General features: G+C 44.1%; 1 protein-coding gene across 1 annotated transcript; it reads right to left on the bottom strand.

The window, feature by feature from the left end:
• Positions 1-5,071: 5,071 nt before the first annotated feature.
• BRS3 (bombesin receptor subtype 3) lies at positions 5,072-9,746 on the bottom strand. The gene is made up of 3 exons (XM_021684706.1): positions 9,313-9,746; positions 7,080-7,431; positions 5,072-5,485 (listed from the first exon to the last, which is right to left on the bottom strand). The coding sequence occupies exons 1-3, from the start codon at positions 9,744-9,746 to the stop codon at positions 5,072-5,074; spliced, it is 1,200 nt and encodes a 399-aa protein (XP_021540381.1).
• Positions 9,747-18,993: the final 9,247 nt, after the last annotated feature.

The following is an 18,993-nucleotide window of genomic DNA, read 5'->3' on the forward strand; positions in this document are numbered from 1 at the left end:
ATTGCTGGAAAACTGAGGCCCGCTCAGGCTGACGCAGTCGCCATTGTCGGCACGTCGCGACGTCGCTGGTCGCGCCGACACGCCTCCAGTGGCGTCAACAAGCGCCGACGCGGGCGGGCGGTGCGGGGTCCTATGGGCGGGGCGTCGGGGGGGGGGGGCGCGCTGCTATGGCGCGCCGCTGTCACGCGCCGCTGCCCACCCGGGCCTCCTGGGCGGAACGGGGCGGGGTGCGCGGGGCCCGCGGCGCCTGGGGACCTTGGGTTCCGCGGGGGCTGCGGCAGGCGGCAGCCGGGGGCGTGGGAATGTTCCCACTCGGCGGGCGCCATCTTGGGGGAGTGGATGGGGCGGGCGGGATGGGTTTGTGTTCCTGAGAAAAAGCTGGGCCTCCTTTCCCGGTTCCGCATGGGAAACGCGACTTTGGCTTGTTTCTTTATGATTTCCCTAGGATCGGCGCCGGCTCTTGTTCATCCTCTTGGCCTAAGCTCCTAGCACAGGGTGTGGTGTCTAGTGCGTATTGAGTGAGTGAGTTAATGAATGAATGAACGAACGAACGATGGGTGGGGACCAACCTTCTTTTCCCAGCCTCAGGCCCCTCCTTTATCTCTCTGATACCTTCCCAGGCTGGAGATCCGCTCTGGAAAGGCGTGGGGAGGGGGGGCAGCAGTTGCCTTTCTCTGGTACACCATGATTCAGAGGTGCTCAACCTCCAAACCAGAAACTTAAAACATCCAAGTATAAACACCACCTTTACTGGCCCAGTAACTTCGGGTTTTTTGTCTTTCTTTTAGAAAAGCACAGAATATTTTTCTTCTACACAGCTTTTCCCCAAATTACATATTTATGGTAGAAAATAAAGAGGTCTGCATTTTTTTTTTTTTTAATCGGGCAGATACTTATTGAGCAACCAAGTGCCAGGGACTGTGCAAGGCTCTGGCGAGCCAGCAGTCAACAAGACAGGCACAGCTCAAGGGAGACACACTTGTTTATGTAGATGATTCTTACCAATACTTGTTGCACCAAAAGGAACCGTTTAAAAGTTTTTGTTAATTCCTTTAAAAATAACAATAGTAAACCCATTAGGTATAAAGGTAAAATTTTAAATTTAAACCAGACTTGAGGGTGGGGAAAAACTTACCAGAAGAAATTCTGCTATTCCAGTGACCTTTTGCTTCTAAATATAGCAGTTGCGTTCGGGCTCTAGAAAATCTTAACTCCCCAAATACCAGCTGTGAGAATATGGTTTCAACCCTAACTGATTTTTAAATAGTAGCTTGGGTTTGAGTTTTGTTTTTTGGTTTTTTTCAATTACGTTTCTTTTTCGTGAAGTTCTTGTTCTGTTGCAGGCTATCAGAGAACTGAACTCGCGTGCATTTTTATGATATCGATAACATGAGTTTTGTTAGGCTCGCTTATTTAAGCATTGCTAAGTATTTCTTCCTGGATCCCAAAATAGTGTACAGCTGTTTTCAGCAATGTGTTCTTGGGCTCCCATTTCATTCCTGGGTGAGTTCACAGAATAGGTGGTAATATGCTACACAGCCCGACTGCTGCACATGACCCACTGAATGCCTGCTGTATCCACAGGCCCCTCTGAACAGGTGGCCAAAAAGGTTCCTTATGCCTGGGTCCCATGTGACCCAGCCACCGCGGCCCACGGGCTGCCCAGAGGCCTGTGAGGTGACCTGATAGGGTAGCCCTGCATTCTAGACTGAATTGGGCTATATGAGCCAATAAAGCACGTTTCCCAGGGACAGGAGTGAGCATGGAATGCGCAGGGACATGGTTAGAGTGGCACAGAGGCAGGGAGGCCCACGTAGGCAAGGTGGCCTGCTGTGGAGAAGTTCCCCAGGGGTGAGAGGAGAAGCTGGGGCAGTGACAGGGGTGGGGGGGGAGAGGGGGGGGAGGTCACTGAATCACCATAATAGTGGAGCAGCGGAATTGGGAGCTAAACACGCTTGTACCTACAGTCGCGTTCTGTTTGGCCATGAGACCTGACAGTTGTTTCGCTTTGACAGTGCTATTGTCTCTTTGAGGCCTGGTTCCTGTGTGTTGTTATTTCTCTGTGTACTCTTAGAATTAACTCCTTAGTAACTGAGGTAATCTGTAGGCATCTCTGTCTTTGTAACCTGTCTTTTTCAGGATTTTTTGCAAGTCACAGAAACACTCAAGGCAACAAGCAAAAAATTATATATTTATCATTATAATGATGGGGATAGCACCTGAAATTCCAGGATGGGAATGTAGATGGGTCTCATGAGGAGCTGCAGGACCCAGGAAGCCGAACCAGTTCTCAGGACCCAGACAGGCAGCTTCTCTCTGAATATTTTCCTCTTTCTCTCTTTGATCTCTGTTAGGGGTGATATGTGCTATACTCCTGGCCTAATAGACCATGGCCTTCTTGGTGGATAAAAGTACATTAACTTGTGAAAGCAGACACTCCTTGACCAGAGAAGTCTCCTGCCTGGCTTAGGAACTCTGGAAAATTACTGAACTATACCGAAATAGATTTTTTTTTTTTTTAAAGGCCTTTTCAAGCTTACTCTGTTCAGGAATTTTCCTGTCCCCACTTCCTGTAATCTCAACACTTAGTGGAAACAAAAGTAACTCCTTTTGACAAAAAGATTGATGGATCCCTGACCTAAGATGGTTGAAACTGCAGACATTCTTTAAACCCAAATTTGCTACTTTCAGTGGGTACGCCAGTGTTAAAATGTTTCCTAACACTTACAACTTCAATGACAAAGACTTGCCCATTGCACATTTTGGTTATATCTCAGTCTGTGACTTTGTTTTCCTGCTTTGTAGCATCTTATTATGGTCCTTTATTCTAAGTCTTGGGTCAGGGTGGACCCTGAGCAAAATTAGGAAGTGTACAGAGTTTTTCAGGTACCAGCCTTTTCCCCACAATAGGCAGTATGAAAGAAATTGCAGATATTGGGCCCTATTTATAAGGTTAGCTCCAATTAGGATCATCTGTTAAAAAAAGAGAGAGAGACCACCCCCTCCAAAAAAAAAAAAAAAAAAAAAAATCACAACAAAGCCATGGATTTTAATCCTAATTCCCCAACTCTGGATTGGGGGGGAGGGTGATGCCCTATAAAACCATTTAGGGAATTATTTTATGTCAGATCCCCAAGTCACCTAGGGATTACTAAGAGTGAGGAAAATGAAAGTTCTTTGAGTTCTAGTTTTATCAACGGCTAAACAGCTTTCTTGGCTTTTGTTATCTGGTACTTTTATCAGTTATTTCTAAAATGCTATGCTTAGGAGAGTAAAGATGTAGTTTTTACTTAGAGTGAGGAAATAGTAAAATCTCTGGGAGATTTGTGACTTGAAAATAACTTAGGGGCGCCTAGGTGGCTGGCTCTTGATTTCGGCTCAGGTCATGATCTTGGGGTCCTCGGATCGAGCCCTGTGTCAGGCTCCGTGCTCAGCGGGGAGTCTGCTTGAGATTCTCTCCCTCTCCCTCTGGCCCTCCCCTCCCTTACCCTCCCCCCACTAGCATGCACACTCACTCTCTCTCTCTAAATTTTTTTTAAAAAACGAAAAGAACTTAAATTTTATTATTAAAATGGGTTCTCAGTTACATTCTGTCACAACTATTGTTTTTAGAATATAAGGTTACAGAAAGTCATTTAAAGCTTTATTTCATATTTATTTGTTTCCCACCACTTATTACAATGTCCAACCTAATACTAATGGAATATTGGCACCCCCACTTTCGGTAAAACAGTTTTACAGAAATGTAAAGTTTAGTGTTAATATATATTCCTTTTTGAGCCCCATCATTAGCAAGAGTTCACAACTACACAAGCCATTTAAGGAAAGCTCAAAACTACCAAAAGCACGCTCCAAAATCACATTTTTGGAAATACGAATTTAACTATAGTGCCAAACATATACTTTAATTTGCCCCAAGAAAACATTTTCTAAAACAACAAATCTAAATTTGACGCATCTATTGACAACAGTTGGTTTGAAATCACAATTATTAAGCTTACAGCGTTAGCAAGTAGGAGCAGAGGATAGAAAATCAGAACCTTCCGTCTGGTTTCCAAGGGCAGAGATTAATTAGGTCACACTCTTACAGGACTTAGGCACCCATCGGGTTTAAAGAAGTCAAGCAGGAGGATGATCTGGTAACAACTGCACACCCAGAGGTTAGGGATCTCATGTGGTATTTCTCCATTTTTTAGAAAGAGGGCACTGCTTACCAGAAAGAAATGGATTTCCTTGAAGGAAGAATTTCAGACACTGGCAGGTTCACAGATTTTTCAACAGGGGTCCTTCTCTGGGGCTTTCAAAATGACAATAAACGTGGCCACTTAGTCTGCCTGTGAGCAAGGCGAGTTCTTCACAATATTTGTGAAAGGTAACTTTACTCAGTTATCAATCAATAGTAGTCATAAGTAGAACTACATTAAGTCAGTAAGGGTTGACCCAGTAAGGCAAACACCCTGCCCCAGATCCTTACTCAGTACTTTATACTTGCTGACCCCAAAACATTTTCATTGTAATTGCAGAGCTTTACAATGGAATAGAGATTAATGAAAAAGAGCAGTCAAAAAAAACCCTGCGAAGGTTTATTTTTTAGGACTTAGTTTCTTAAGAAACCTGCAGAAGAGATGTTTTATCTCTTCTTGATCCCCTTTTCATATGCAAAGTATAATCTCTAGATTTACACCACATAATAAACACAAACACAGTTTTATGCAAATCGCAGGAGTATAGAAGAAATTAGAAGCATAGATGTGATGGGAACAAATTAGATTTTCCAGTGTCATCTTGTTTATTTCACCTTCTCTCCTAGTCAACCTCCCGTAGGACCCACTGACATACAGACGTGTCTTTCTACACCTAGTGGGGCTTCGTTTTATTTAGAAAGCCCGATAACGTTAATGTTTGTACGTTGACAAAAAATCATGGTTTGTCTTTTACTTTATAAGGATCTTTCACTCCTAAGATTTCAGCACAATTCACAAACAACAAAAATCCTGACACCGTACACCCACGCACAGCTCAGAGTCGGATACACATGCTGGGAGGAAAAATACGATTTTTAATTGAAAAGCTAGACTCTGTCATCTTCCTTCTTCGCATTGCACCCAGTGAACAAGGTCACACTGATTTCAGATACCTGCGAGCTTCCAGCGCCTGGGACCCTTCCCATCACAGCCAGGTTGTTAAGGGGGGTATCAGCGGGAGGAGGGTCAGGCAGCTCTGCCTTGCAACAGAATAACTGAGCTTTAAAATGCTGCTGGAAGGTTTTGCTCAGCCAGTAAAGAGCAAAGGGGTTTACACAAGAATTGCTGAAAGCCAGAACCCGAGAGAAGATGGTGACAATAAAATGAATGGCAGAGGGGTCCACGTAGGTTTGATAGGTGAATGAGTGGTAGAGGTACAAGAGGTGATTCGGCAACCAGCAGAGAGCAAACAGAGCCACCAGCACCAGTACGGTTTTGGCAATTCTCTTCCGGGATTCGATCTAGAGCGGGGAGGGGGAAGAAAAATGGCCACAAAAACAATCATTTAGCTGGCAGAGATTTTTAAAAGCCATTCTCTAGATTTACATAGAAATTTACAGTGAACAGGCTGGAGTCCCTTTGAGCATGCGTCTGAAAGAACTGCTTGGGAGGTGTGGGAAGGCATGGTAATTGGCATGGTAACCCACGATCTTGGTCTCATTAGCTCTAATGCACAGACTCCCAGCCCTGGTTTTGAGAGACTCTAGGATGCCTCCAATTATCTCAAGGAGTGTTGTGGAATTCTTGAAATATTAATTTAATTAGAAATAGAGAGATGCTGGGCGCCTGGGTGGCTCAGTTGGTTAAGCGACTGCCTTCGGCTCGGGTCACGATCCCGGAGTCCCGGGATCGAGTCCCGCATCGGGCTTCCTGCTCGGCAGGGAGTCTGCTTCGTCCTCTGACCCTATCCCCTCTCAGGTGTTCTCTCTCTCTCAAATAAATAAATTAAATCTTTAAAAAAAAAAAAAAAAAGAAATAGAGAGAGGCTATACCAAACTGCTTTCACTGTATCAGCAGAGGCTGACTAGGTTAGAATGTTCTTCCGGGGCTTTCTGGAAGTTGCCAAGTCGGTACCCAAGGTGGTTTCTAATCTATGGGAATTCTGACCATACAGTCGAAGGAATAAAAACCAATGTGTCATCCTGCCTACACCTATGCAAATAATCCTGCCCGCACCTCTTCGTGAGAGAAATGATCCAGGTTAAGTGAAGACATTGCCTATGGTCCCAGAGCAAAGAGAACAGTTCACATGGGCATTAAGTATGCCACTTCAGCCTCATGAGCACCCCTGCTGAACTCACTGAAGGGACTGGTCAAGAGGTCAATGGAAGCATCTCCCCCCGCCCCCAAGAAAGATAGAACTCCTGTTTTGTTTGTTTGCTTGTTTGTTTTTATCAAATGGAACAACGTTTTGGCAAGATTCTTTTTTTCTCTTCATATTTATGGAAGGAGGGCACACCTGGCTCTTGCAATGGTCTTGATCAATCTTCTGTGAGTCACTGTGTTCTCCTGCCACTGGCACTTACCTTATCCCTTGAGCCCTCGGTTTGCTCATGTGTGTATAAGTGGTTTGCACTGAATAATGTTAGGGCGTCCTGCCAGTTCTATCATCTCGTGTCTATCATTCTGTTACACTTTCTAAAACAAAAGATGCTTCCCTTCAGAGTCTCACCTTGAGTGCTGTTCCTCACTATTCCACAGGGTAAATCATTTTCGCTGCTCCCAAACTTCAGCTGTCCCCTTTCTAGCAATAGCAGCCCTAGCATGCACTGAATGCTTACTGTGCACCAGGAACCATGTCGAGCCTTTCATATCTATCCCCCAGTCCCTCTCTTCATTTTACAGATAGGGAAACAGGCTCAGAGAGGTTAAGTAACTTGCCCAAGATTGCTCAGCTAATATGTGGTAGAGCCAGAATGAAATCCTGGGTCTGACACACTCCAGAGCCCGTGACCCAAACAAAAATACTGTACCTGCTATTGCATTTATTGCTCACAGGTGCACAAGTAGGAATTTCATTTCTAAATTCATGCATGGGTCCTGATTAATACATACCTGCTTGCGGGCATGGCTTTGTTCCTCAGTAGGGATGTTCAAGGTGCTTTTGTAAAGAGTCCTAGCAATCAGAGAATAATAGACAGAGATAATCGAGAGTGGGATAATATAGAACACCAAGAAGCACAGCAGAGAATGTATCTCTTGCATGAGCTTCTCAGAAACAGGATAAGAGGTACACGCTTCAAGTGTCATATTTTTGTTGGGATCTTGAAGAGTATATACATTTGAAAATATAGCCTCTGGCAGAGCAATTATCATAGACACGATCCAGACGCAGCCAGCTTTGGCACAGGTCTTCAGGATGGCGTTGGAGGGCTGCCGCTCCAGTGGCTTCACAATCGCCTTGTATCTAGAAACACATAACCATAGGCAAAGGTCAAAATAAATATCACAACTATGGACTCTTAGGGTTAGAAGTGACCTTAGTGGTCATCCAGTTCTGCCTCCTATCCACATGCATATAACCAAGTCAACATTAACCAACTGGAATCAGTTATGATTTCAAATATATAATACATCCCAGTATTTGATATTTATGCTAATCATCCTTTTCTCTTATTCACTAATAGGAAATATTTCAGATTTGCCATTTTATAACTTTGTGTGTAGATCCTCTATTTAGGATGAATAAATTTTTTTCAGCATGATTTTTTGTATGATTGGGAGTAATTCATTACCTGTATATTACCTTACATGTTCTAAAAGACTTCCTTTTTGTATAAGTGACTGATTTTATTTTATTTTATTTTTATTTTTATTTTTTTAAGATTTTATTTATTTATTTGAGGGAGAGAGAGAGAGCACATGAGAGGGGGGAGGGTCAGAGGGAGAAGCAGACTCCCTGCCGAGCAGGGAGCCCGATGCGGGACTCGATCCCGGGACTCCAGGATCATGACCTGAGCCGAAGGCAGTCGCTTAACCGACTGAGCCACCCAGGCACCCTAAGTGACTGATTTTAAACCTAATTCTCCTTCCTTCATGAGTGAGCAGTCATCAACCATCCTGGAAAAGATTTCCCTGAGTTTGTGCAGTGAAGAGAAGAGGCTTAATTTCTTCCCTGTTCATAAGCGCTACTTTGTTGCCCAAGCTGCTCTGTAGGTAGATTTAGAGCAAGGCAAGGGTGAAACCGGACACCCTATGCCCATGCAAAGGTGCCTCCTTATTCTGACAAATTCACCTTAAAATCTACAGCCTTTAATTAAATCTGCCCTCAAAGAGAATGTAAAACCAGCCAAAGCAAAAATCCATAAAAGACACAGGGGAAGGTTTTCCTCCTCTCAGATTCCAGAATCTGAAGAAGCTATTCCTTCTGGTCCTGCCAGGCACTGATTACTTAAAGGCTTCTTGCAGGCTTTTTTAAGCATCACTTTTAACATTTGGAGCCTCAATCCCCCCCCCCCCCCCCCGCCCGCCGCCGCTTTCACAGTCATCCTACAATAGGAACACAGAAAAACACAGTACTTATAGACTGAAAATATCCTAACAGAGCCTGAATACACAGACTGCCAGAGGTTCTCACACGCTCTATCCATAGAGCTCTAAAAGTCAACCAGATTAATTTATTTCTCCGGGAACAAGACTGTCATTGAATGCCTATAGAGAAAACACAGACAATTAAGTGATGACATTACACTGAGTTACCAGGCAGCTGAAAACCTCACCGTTTTTCTGCCACTGGTTAATTTGATGAATTTCAAATAAATTAGATGCATGCATCTTTTTACCATCCTTCCAGTTGACAGTAATGTATATGTGGTCAATTTCACACCTATGCTGATGTTCTAATGTTAACAATATTGCACCACTAGGCTGCACTAATGTATAAAGCATGAATTGTTTTTCTTTTACACCTGTAACGATTTGCCTTAATAAATAAACGGGGAGGGGGGAGAACACCGTTCAGAATTCTTTCAAGCAAACAATTACACTTCAAAGAGAATAAATTATTCCTAAAGCGTACAATTTCAGCCTTTCCCCTGATGCTAACACAGGAATCTTAACATTCTTACACCAACTTTTATTTTCAATGCCCCCCTCCTCTGATTTTCTAATCTTACATCCAGGTTACAGACTGTAAGAAAAGCAGAACAGTAGCCCATAAATGCCAAGTACAAGCTTTCCTTTCTTTCTTTTTTCTTTTTTTTCTTTTTCTTTCTTTCTTTCTTTTTTTTTTTTTTTTTTTTTGCCTAATTTCACATCCTGGCAAATAAAACTGAGAAAAGAAACCCACCTGTCAGCACTGAGAATTGTTAACGTGAACACTGATACACCAACAGAAGTGAGCCGGATAAAAGAAAGCACCTTACAGCCAATTCTCCCGAACAGCCATCCTTCTGCAAGGTAGTGGGTTGCATCCACTGGCACACAAGTTAGCAGAAGTAGCAGATCTCCAAAAGCCAGGCTGGTGATGAAAATATTTGGAACGGTTTGCATGGATTTGGTCTTGAAAAAGACTTTGATGAGAATAGCATTTCCAAGGATGCCCACTGAAATGATCACAGCATAAGTGATGTAGATGGCACACAAAGCTTCTATTCCTGGAGAGTTGTCTCCGGTCCGTCCTTTATTTGTGGTATCATTAGGAACGAGAGAGCTTGATGATTCTGTGTCATTTGTGATTGGAATTAAAGTCTCATTAGGTGACTGTGGCTGTCTTTGAGACATTTCTTCTGAAGACTCTGCCTTTAATATTTCTTCTGCTCAGTTTAAATGTAGTTGATTGTCACGTCTAAAGCCTACGTCTAGTAACGAGATGATGGAACAGAACAGAATGGCAAGCAAATTCAAGACACCCGGATACTCCTTTCCTTCAGTTGTTCTGTGTCTCCCAGCATGCTTGGCTAAATGCTTACCGATCTGGCATGGAAGGATGGGAGGTGGAGGAGTTTTATTGGTGTTTCTGTGACAGAGGGAGGGGGGTTTGGGAAATGCTCTGCAGTTGCTTGTTCTTCCCTGTTGGGGAACCTTATGAATAACTAGTTATTATCAAATAACACATTGTTTATTAGAATCGCCCTGTTTCCTTGTCTGGCCACGAAAATCTGTATAGGTCTTGTCCATTTTTTCCCCCGAACTCATTCGTGTCTCTGCCATCAGAGGATGGTCTAATGCATTTTCTTTTACATGATCAATAAGTATGTGTGTCCCCTGAAGCACAAACTTGAATCCACTTCTCAAGATTTAATACCAGAGAGGCGCTGAAGCAACAAATCATTCACACTTTGACAGGGCTGATGTCACTCCTAAGGGGGAATAATTCAGGTGACCCTAGGCTTATCACCTCGCTCTGATACGGTAATTCCCCACTCTGTGCACGTTACCGGGGCCGTGCTGCAGAATGGCAAAGCAACCTCTAAGAGACGAAAAAATCCAGGCAAACCACCAGTTGCTTTGTCTCTAAATGTCCCAATCAAGCAGTTTTTACTGTTTGGCTGTCTGTTTTAACGCCATATACATTTTTAAATGCTGTTTCGGGTTTCTCTCCTCAGCAATGGTTAAAATGAACCTGCTTTGTTCCAAAGCAAAATAATACAGGACCCTGCTCAGAGGTCCCAACACAAAAGGACTTGTAAGAATGAAAGTCATGCTTTTCAAATGAAGGAATGCCGTAGGTTACTCCAGAGAGGACGGGCACATAGATGGTGTTTACAGCAAGTGGAGGAAGGAGAAACGTGAGGCAATCACCTTAGTAGCAGCAAGAAAAGCCCCTTGTCGCAGAGAATGTAAGTATGTGATTTCTGTGCGTGTCTCTGGGGTGTGTGTGTGGGGGGGTTGCTTGGGAGTGAGAGGCCCGCAGTCTGAAGGCATTTAATAATATAACCTGCTAAGAAATAGTCCCTGAAATGATCAAATTCAAAGGATGATCTCTCAGCTAGGAGAAACTCTGTGTAGGGAGGTTTTTTATAAATATGTCCATATCAGAGTTAGTCTGGGAAGTGAAATGAAAAACAGCAAAGTATTTGGCTAACCAGTGAACAGAAGTAGCAAGCAAGGATTACTCTTTCTACCTGACAGAGTACGTGCGATAAATGCTACAGGGAAAGGGAATGGGATGAAGTGAATCAATTATTTGGTTAATTCGAGCCCCCCCCACCCCACCGCAAACCACACCCTTCTCCACCCTTGTGAAACTACCCCCCCACACACTTGAATTACTACTCAGCCAAATAACTGTTCTTGATGGGAATGGGGAGGGGATGTGTTTGGATAAACCCAACTCCCTTAGCTTTTAAGTATCCACACAAATAATTTCATGCATTGGGCTGGCTCTTTAAGATCATCTCTCCAGAGAACGGCTCTCTATAGAGTTCCTATCTTGTTCTCACAAGCCAATGATAAAATCTCTCTGGGATTCCTGTGTGTCGTGTAGCAAAGAGCAAACAGTATCTTCCAATTCACACCTCGGCGGATGGCCACACAGCACTGTTTCGTAAGAAACAAACTCTTGCGTATGAGTTCCAAAATTATCTGAATTCCGAAGATCTCAGGCATGCTTTCATGAAGCTGCAGCCCCCCTAGCGTGCCTTTCTTCCTCCCCGCTCCTCCTGGGCAGAGACAGCAGTGGTGTGGGGCTGCTGCTTGAGCAGTGGGCTTCTTGGATCTCTGGAATTCCAGAATTCCAGAATATCAGAGATGGAAGTGAACTTAGAGATGCTGAAGGCAAATCCTCTATTTTTCTCAGAGGCAGAAATGAGGTTCAGAGAGGGGGTAAGTATCTCAGGCAAGGTCACACAAGTTACTCAGTAGCAGAGCTGAGATGAAACAGGTTCTCTTTGAATTCTGAAAGGTTAAAAATCAGTGGCAAGAGTGAACAGCACTCAGTTCCTGACAATGAGCCATATTTGCTCATGTGGCATCAGTGACTTCGGTTTTCTGCATGTTCTGTTAATCAAAGGACAAGGGCTTTCCAGGCTAACAAGCAAACGATGATAGATATAGATAATGTCAATGCATTTGCCCCTCTCTCTACTTATTTTACCTTATAACTCACCCACGAAACCTAACAATGTCTTGTTAATTGTTCCTAGTTAAAGTTGCAGGGCACTTAGCCTGGACAGAAGGATGAAATCCTTTGTTGTTCATGTTTAGCGCATAACTGGTCAGTATTATCATCCCAGTTTTTCAAAACCAACTATTCCTTAGAGATTAAGCAATCGTAATATGATCCTAATGTAGCCTTTTAACTCCAACTACGAGTTGGATGTTGAACAAATAAACTGCCAATTTTCTGAGGTTGGGTTTCCTGGTTAGGTCCCATTCAGTGTTGCTAAAATCTTTTTTAAGATTTTAAAGGAGCTGGGGCTCTAAGCCGGCTGCAGAGCGCTTCTCTGCCTCTGAGGTGGGGGGACGGGGGGGGATTAGAGAGCAGTTGCTAGAGATTTGGCGCCAACGTTCTCAGCCATCAGTGAAGCAGAACAGTGGTTCCCAAAGTTTGGCTTGTGTCCGAATCACCAGGAAGGCTTATCAGAGCAGATCGCTGGATCTCACCTCCAGAGATTCTGATTTGGGTAGGTCTGGGGTGGGGCCCCAACATTTACATTGTTGTTGTTGTTGTTTTTAAGATTTTATTTTATTTTATTTTTTTAAGATTTTATTTTGAAGTCATCTCTACACCCAACGTGGGTCTTGAACTCACAACCCCAAGATCAAGAGTCACACGCTCTACCACTGAGCCGGCCAGGTGCCCCCAAATCTTTTTTTTTTAAAGTAAGCTCTACACCCAATGTGGGGCTCGAACTCACGACCCCAAGATCAAGAGTTGCATGCTGGACTGACTGAGCCAGACAGGTGCCCCAAACATTTGCATTTCTAGCAAGTTCCCAGGGGATACTGACGCTGCTGGTCAGGGACTACACTCTGAGAACCACTGATGCAGGACAAGAATAATCCACCTGTTCAAGAGAAGCATGGCTTTTCCTGATATTGAGATCAAAGAGATATTTCTGTGGGTCTTCATTAAAGGCAAGGGAATTGATGTGATGAATACTTCAAACATCCTGCCTGTATCTCTCAGTCCCTGGTAAGCCCTATTTCCAAGTCACCCAAGGGGCTTGGGGTGATCTTTCCAATGGGAGAAAGATGACGTGGTTAAGCTTTTTGCCTACTACTCAAGCACAGTTTGTATATTTGAAAACTGACGAATGAATGAAAAACCAGAATTCTCAATCTGTAAGTCTCTATTTACAGAGGTTCCTTTTCAAAAAAATAGTCTTACGCTGGAAAACAGGATGGATTTCTTCGTTACTAACTAGCTGGGCTAGATCAATGGTGAGACGACACAATTTGACTTGTGGGCATATTTGGATCTGTGTAATAGTGATTCCTGTTGTCACGGTTCTCTGTTCTCCCTCACAATTTCTTGCTTCAAAACTTGACTGGTAGAGTTTCATATTTCCAGGGGAGACTGCTATTCAGAATGACCTCTGCAGAGACCAGGGAGAGTAAAAAACCAACTATGCCAAGAGTAGAAATTCTAATTGACTCTTCTAAGTGGAATTTTTTGGTTAAAGCTAATTCTTGCCATGATTACACCTAATGGCTCCCTAAAAGCAGACGTCCCGATCACTATACTTGTCCACGCACACGTGCCCGATAGTGTGTGCTCTGGTCTGTGTGACGTTCCACAATTTTGCGAGATTGAGGCAGTTTTGCATCAGATAAAATGTTTAGACTTCCTGAATATTGAGGTATCAATTATGAAGTAAATGACGTTATCTCTTAGTGCATTTCTACCTCTCTTCTCAGTGATTCCCCTTTTCCTAAAATTCTATTGCATCCCCCCTAATCATGTGTCCCATCCCCATGGCGCTTAGTTTCAGCCTCCTACAGGTTAATCCCTGCCACGGTGCTTCAGATCAATGGAGACCAGGTGACCCCGCAGTTCCACTCCTACGTATCTACCCAAGATAAATGAACACCTGTGTCCCCCCCCCCCAGACTTGTACGCAAACGCACATGGAAGCATTATTCACACACAAAAAATGGGAAACAACCAAAACGTCCATCACTTAGCAATTGGGTAAACAAAATGGGGCTTCTCACCACAGTGGAATACTACTCAGCAATAAAAAAGAACAAACTATTTTTTTTTAAATCCAGTTCATTGGTTATCAATTTTACTCTTTTTATGAGACAAAAATATTAGCATTTTGTGTCTAGTTAGCTAGCAATATGAATCCCTTTCACGATCTATCATTTGTAGTGGGAATTGTTCTAAGTAAGAATGATGACTTGCAAAATTAGAAGTCACAGATTATCAGAGACACAAATGATTAAATGCATTTTTGTTATTCCCCTCTCAGCTTCACTGTACGATTGGAATAGCTTGAGGAGGCTGGTTTTCCTACATATTAACACTAAACTTTTATGAGTTCAGACTGGTCATTAATCCCAAGTAAGAACAAACTATTGATACAGGTTACAACCTGGATGAATCTCCAACATATGCAATGAAAGACACCACATCCTCTGTATGATTCCTTAATATGACATTTCTAGAAAAGGCCAAACGCTAGTCATGGAAGGCACGTCAGTGGTCGCTGGGTTTGGAGGTTGGAGCCAGGGCGACCGCTAAGGAGCACAAGGGAAAATTGGGGGATAATGGAAGTTTTTTTTTTTTTTTAAGATTTTATTTATTTATTTGACAGAGGGAGACACAGCGAGAGAGGGAACACGAGCAGGGGGAGTGGGAGAGGGAGAAGCAGGCTTCCTGCCAAGCAGGGAGCCCGATGTGGGGCTCGATCCCAGGACCCTGAGATCATGACCTGAGCTGAAGGCCGACGCCCAATGACTGAGCCACCCAGGCGCCCCTGGAAGTGTTCTAAAATGATGTGGTGATGAGGGTCGCATGACGGCATAAATTTATTAAAAGTCAAACTGTACACTTAAAATGGATGAACTCATGGTAGGTAGATTATACCTCACCTGAAGAAAGCTGAAAAATGAGCAAACAAACAGTAAGGCTAGATGCTGTTAAGGGATAGAGCTGAGGAAGACGTTTCTCACCCCAGGGATGGTGGAGTGGGATGGTCTCTCCGGTGCTCGGAACAGTCTGACTCTGCCCCCCAGCATTCTGCCAGGACTAGTGCTCATGCTTCGGGGGGATACCAAGATGAACAGAACTCAGCATTTGTCCTCGAAGAACTTAATGAGAGAGATAACGGGAGGACAAAAATAGCCAAGAAATCCAAATTTCTCTGGCTCCTACACATAGTTGTTCACACAGGATCTTTAGCTTCTTGGGACGTCCTTTATCTCAAGGCCTTCTGGCAGCCCCTGAATCTGGGCAGATTCAGATAATAGCCATCATGTTGTACCCCAACTTACTGCTTCCTACTTCAGACTTGGGTTTTTATCTCAAGCCCTTCTGGCCTCATTTGGGACTATCCCAGGCCATTAGACATTGTTTATGCCTTTGGACCTCAGTGGACTGGGGGTCTTACTTGTCGTTGGAGACTGAGGTTGTGCTAGAGTCAGTGGCCATTGGTTAATCCAAGTCTTTCGTAGGGTCTGTGCTCTTGAACACATATATTCCCACCCACACAATCGCTGCTGTGGGGGCCCCACACTCTGCCTTGCAGTCTCCACATCACTCTGCTGGGCCTTGTAGTTTTCCCCAGTGTCCACCACTTGTATGCTGGGCGATGCCGGTGTGACAGGGTATGGTAAGCCTGCCAAGGAAAAATAAGGTCTCCTTAAATCTTAAAAGTTCCTACTGCAAGAAAAAAAGTGTTTTTTTGTTTTTGTTTTTTTAAAGATTTTATTTATTTATTTAAGACAGAGAATGAGAGAGAGCACATGAGAGGGGGGAGGGTCAGAGGGAGAAGCAGACTCCCCGCCGAGCAGGGAGCCCGATGCGGGACTCGATCCCTGGACTCCAGGATCATGACCTGAGCCGAAGGCAGTCGCTTAACCAACTGAGCCACCCAGGCGCCCGAAAAAAAGTTTTTTTTGTACCTATGTGTGGTGACAAATGTTAACTAGCCTTTTTTTTTCTTTTTTAAAATATTTTCCCTCTTACTTACTTACTTTATTTTCTTGTTGAAGTCTAGGTGACACACAATGTTACATTAGTTTCAGGTGTACCTCATAGTGATTGGACAAGTCTATACCTTATGCTGTGCTCCACTCAAGGGAAAATATTTTAAAAAAGAAAAAAATGCAACATTGTTACAATACCATTGACTGGATTCCCTGTGCTGTAACTTTCATCCCCCTGACTTGTTCATTCCATTAGACTTTCTGTGGTGGTCATTTTACAATACGTACAAATACTGAATCATTATGTCGTATACCTGAAGCTACCATAATGCTTTCTGTCAATGATACCTTAATACAAAGCCTCTTATCTTTCAGTATCCAACTTACAATGGCATGGAGGATACCCCTATACACACCCATTGTTTCTAGGAAGAATTTTAACAGTTCTCCTCCTTAAACAGACCCAAGAATCTCTCGGATTGCTTCCCCATAGGCCCGAATCTGTCTTTTATTTGTTCAATCCAATCTGCTGGGTTATTGGCAACTTAATCTTGCCTCTTGAAATGAACTTCACAACTGGTAACATCAATGTGGTCCTGCTTGCAGGTCTCAGTTGACTGATTCAATTATCCCTGCTTACAGATGAGGAAGCTGTTGAACCCAGGTAGCTGGTTCTAGAGTCAGCACTCCGAACCACTACCCCCCTTAAACAGAGATGGCTCCCACCAAGCCGTTAGCTCTGACTGGTTCCAGCTTAGAATGCTGACTCCATCCATCCTCATTAAGATGGTTTTTCAAGGTGTCATCTCCATTCTGTCAGACTCAGAGCAGAAGTGTCCTAAAGAAAGACTGCCCGGGCCCCTAAGTGTTTTAACTGTTCAGTGGCTTAGATACAGTTCTTTCCTTTGGGGATGACTGCATGTCCTGAACCAGACCCTCCTCTAGTGACCTGGACTCTGATTATCAGTGTGGATCGCCCATCCACCTTCTCTTTCAATGGAAGGGCTCCTCTCAGAGTCCCCACCTTGGTCCCTCTCTGCAATTTGGCCTCATTTGGGACTATCCCAGGCCATTAGACATTGTTTATGCCTTTGGACCTCAGTGGGCTGTATTATGAAGAGGGGGTCAGGATCTCGTTCCTTTTGCCACCATGAGAATCCTTCCTGGATGTAAATATGTGCCTGGATAGGACTCAGACATGCATCTAGGGGGGCTGGGCTGGGGCAGATTCAGATAATAGCCATCATGTTGTACCCCAACTTACTGCTTCCTACTTCAGACTTGGGTTTTGTGCCTGATCAACTCTGTCATGCTTTATGATTTCCTCCCCTCAGGAGGATTTTTTTATTTTTAATTTTATTTTTAAAAAGATTTTATTTATTTATTTGAGAGAGAGAGAGAACGAAAGGAAGAGAGAGAGCGCACGAGTGGGGTGAGGGGCAGAGGGAGAAGCAGACTCCCCACTGAGCAGGGAACCCGACGCAAGTCTCAATCCTGGGACTCTGGGATCATGACCTGAACCGAAGGCAGATGCTTAAGGGACTGAACCACCCAGGTGCCCCAGGAGGATTTTTTTTTTTAATTTTTAAATTCTTTTTTATTTTTAAAGATTTATTTATTTATTTGATAGACAGCATGAGCTGGGGGGGGGGCAGAGGGAGAGAGAGTGAATCTCAAGTAGGCTCCCCACTGAGCACAGAGCCCGACACGGAGCTCCATCTCATGACTGAGACCATGACCTGAGCCGAAATCAAGAATCGGACGCTTAAGCGACTGAGCCACCCAGGAGGGTTTATCTCCTCACCACTGTTCCAGACGGCCGAGTATGTCTGAGCCCCAGCAAGGGTCACAACCGCGGCTCAAACTAGAACCCATGTCACAAGTGAGGTAGAAAGTAAATTCTATCATGGTTCAGGGGGAAGAGCAATCACATAAAGTTGGGGGAGACTCTGAAGGATTTCAGTAGGTAGAGACAGGGGACAGGAAAGAAGTCATACATAAAAATAAACAGCGAAGACACAGGGGTGGAAGTGTTTGGGGGCACGTTCCAGGACTAAACAGTCCAGTTTGGCTGAAGTGTGGCTGTGAATAGAGAAGGCAGAATACCCTGGCAAGGCAGGCTGAGGTTAACCTGCAGAAAACATCTCAAGGCTGTGGGCTGAGACTGCACTGAATTCAATAGGCAATAAGAAGTTATTTCAGGCCCCCTCTCCACAATCTCAGACCAGAAATGCAGGGGCATTCTCATAGATTTTGGTTGGCATTTTAGTCATACAGCAGCTACACTATGCTTGTGGCCAGGCTGTGCAGTTGGGCAAATTCAAGCGGGTGTCTGGATTATCTTGGCTTCTTTCAAAACATACAAGGCATACCTTGTCCCTCCCGAGGAGCGCTGACCCATGCCAAAGGGGTATACCCTGCAGACTGGTTGTGTCCCTGGAATCATTTTTGAGCATCACCTTGACCTGCCCGTACCTCATCTTTCACCACATTGTCTCCTTACTTGGTCTTAAAATCGAGGCTTGTTTTGCTTTCGCAGTTCCCCTTGCTCCGGGTGCACTCAGGACACGCAGCGCTTGTGGGAGTAACAGTGAGGAGCTAGAAAGGAAGAGGAGCTTCAAAGAGCGTTCCTAAGGCCACACCAATTTATAAAAAAGCCTGTGTGCTGGAGCTGATGGTAGAAGAGAGAACCTATATAAAGGTGGGGAAAGTGTTCTGGCTAAAATAAAAGTAGTCCCTGGGTTCAAATATAAAGAGCAGAACATGCATTTCCTTTGTCTTCTTATTTGACCACAACCAGCATTATGTTGGGTGGCTTGATCGGAGGCGGAACCGCAGCCACCATGCACTTGAGCACTGCTCCTGCTGTATGCTGGGTGCTATAAAATATGCCTACTGTATGCCTGCCGTACACTGGGTGCTACTGTATACT

The sequence above is a fragment of the Neomonachus schauinslandi genome, chromosome X (genome assembly GCF_002201575.2).
Source record: "Neomonachus schauinslandi chromosome X, ASM220157v2, whole genome shotgun sequence".
NCBI classification, from domain to species: domain Eukaryota; kingdom Metazoa; phylum Chordata; class Mammalia; order Carnivora; family Phocidae; genus Neomonachus; species Neomonachus schauinslandi.

Bases quoted from the DNA above. Each gene is read 5' to 3' on its own strand.
- BRS3 (XM_021684706.1), bottom strand. From the start codon at position 9,746: ATGTCTCAAAGACAGCCACAGTCACCTAATGAGACTTTAATTCCAATC. The intron at 7,432-9,312 runs GTGGGTTTCTTT...ATGTGTTTCTAG, and splicing joins ACAATTCTCAGTGCTGACAG to ATACAAGGCGATTGTGAAGC. The intron at 5,486-7,079 runs GTATGTATTAAT...TCCCCGCTCTAG, and splicing joins AAAGCCATGCCCGCAAGCAG to ATCGAATCCCGGAAGAGAAT.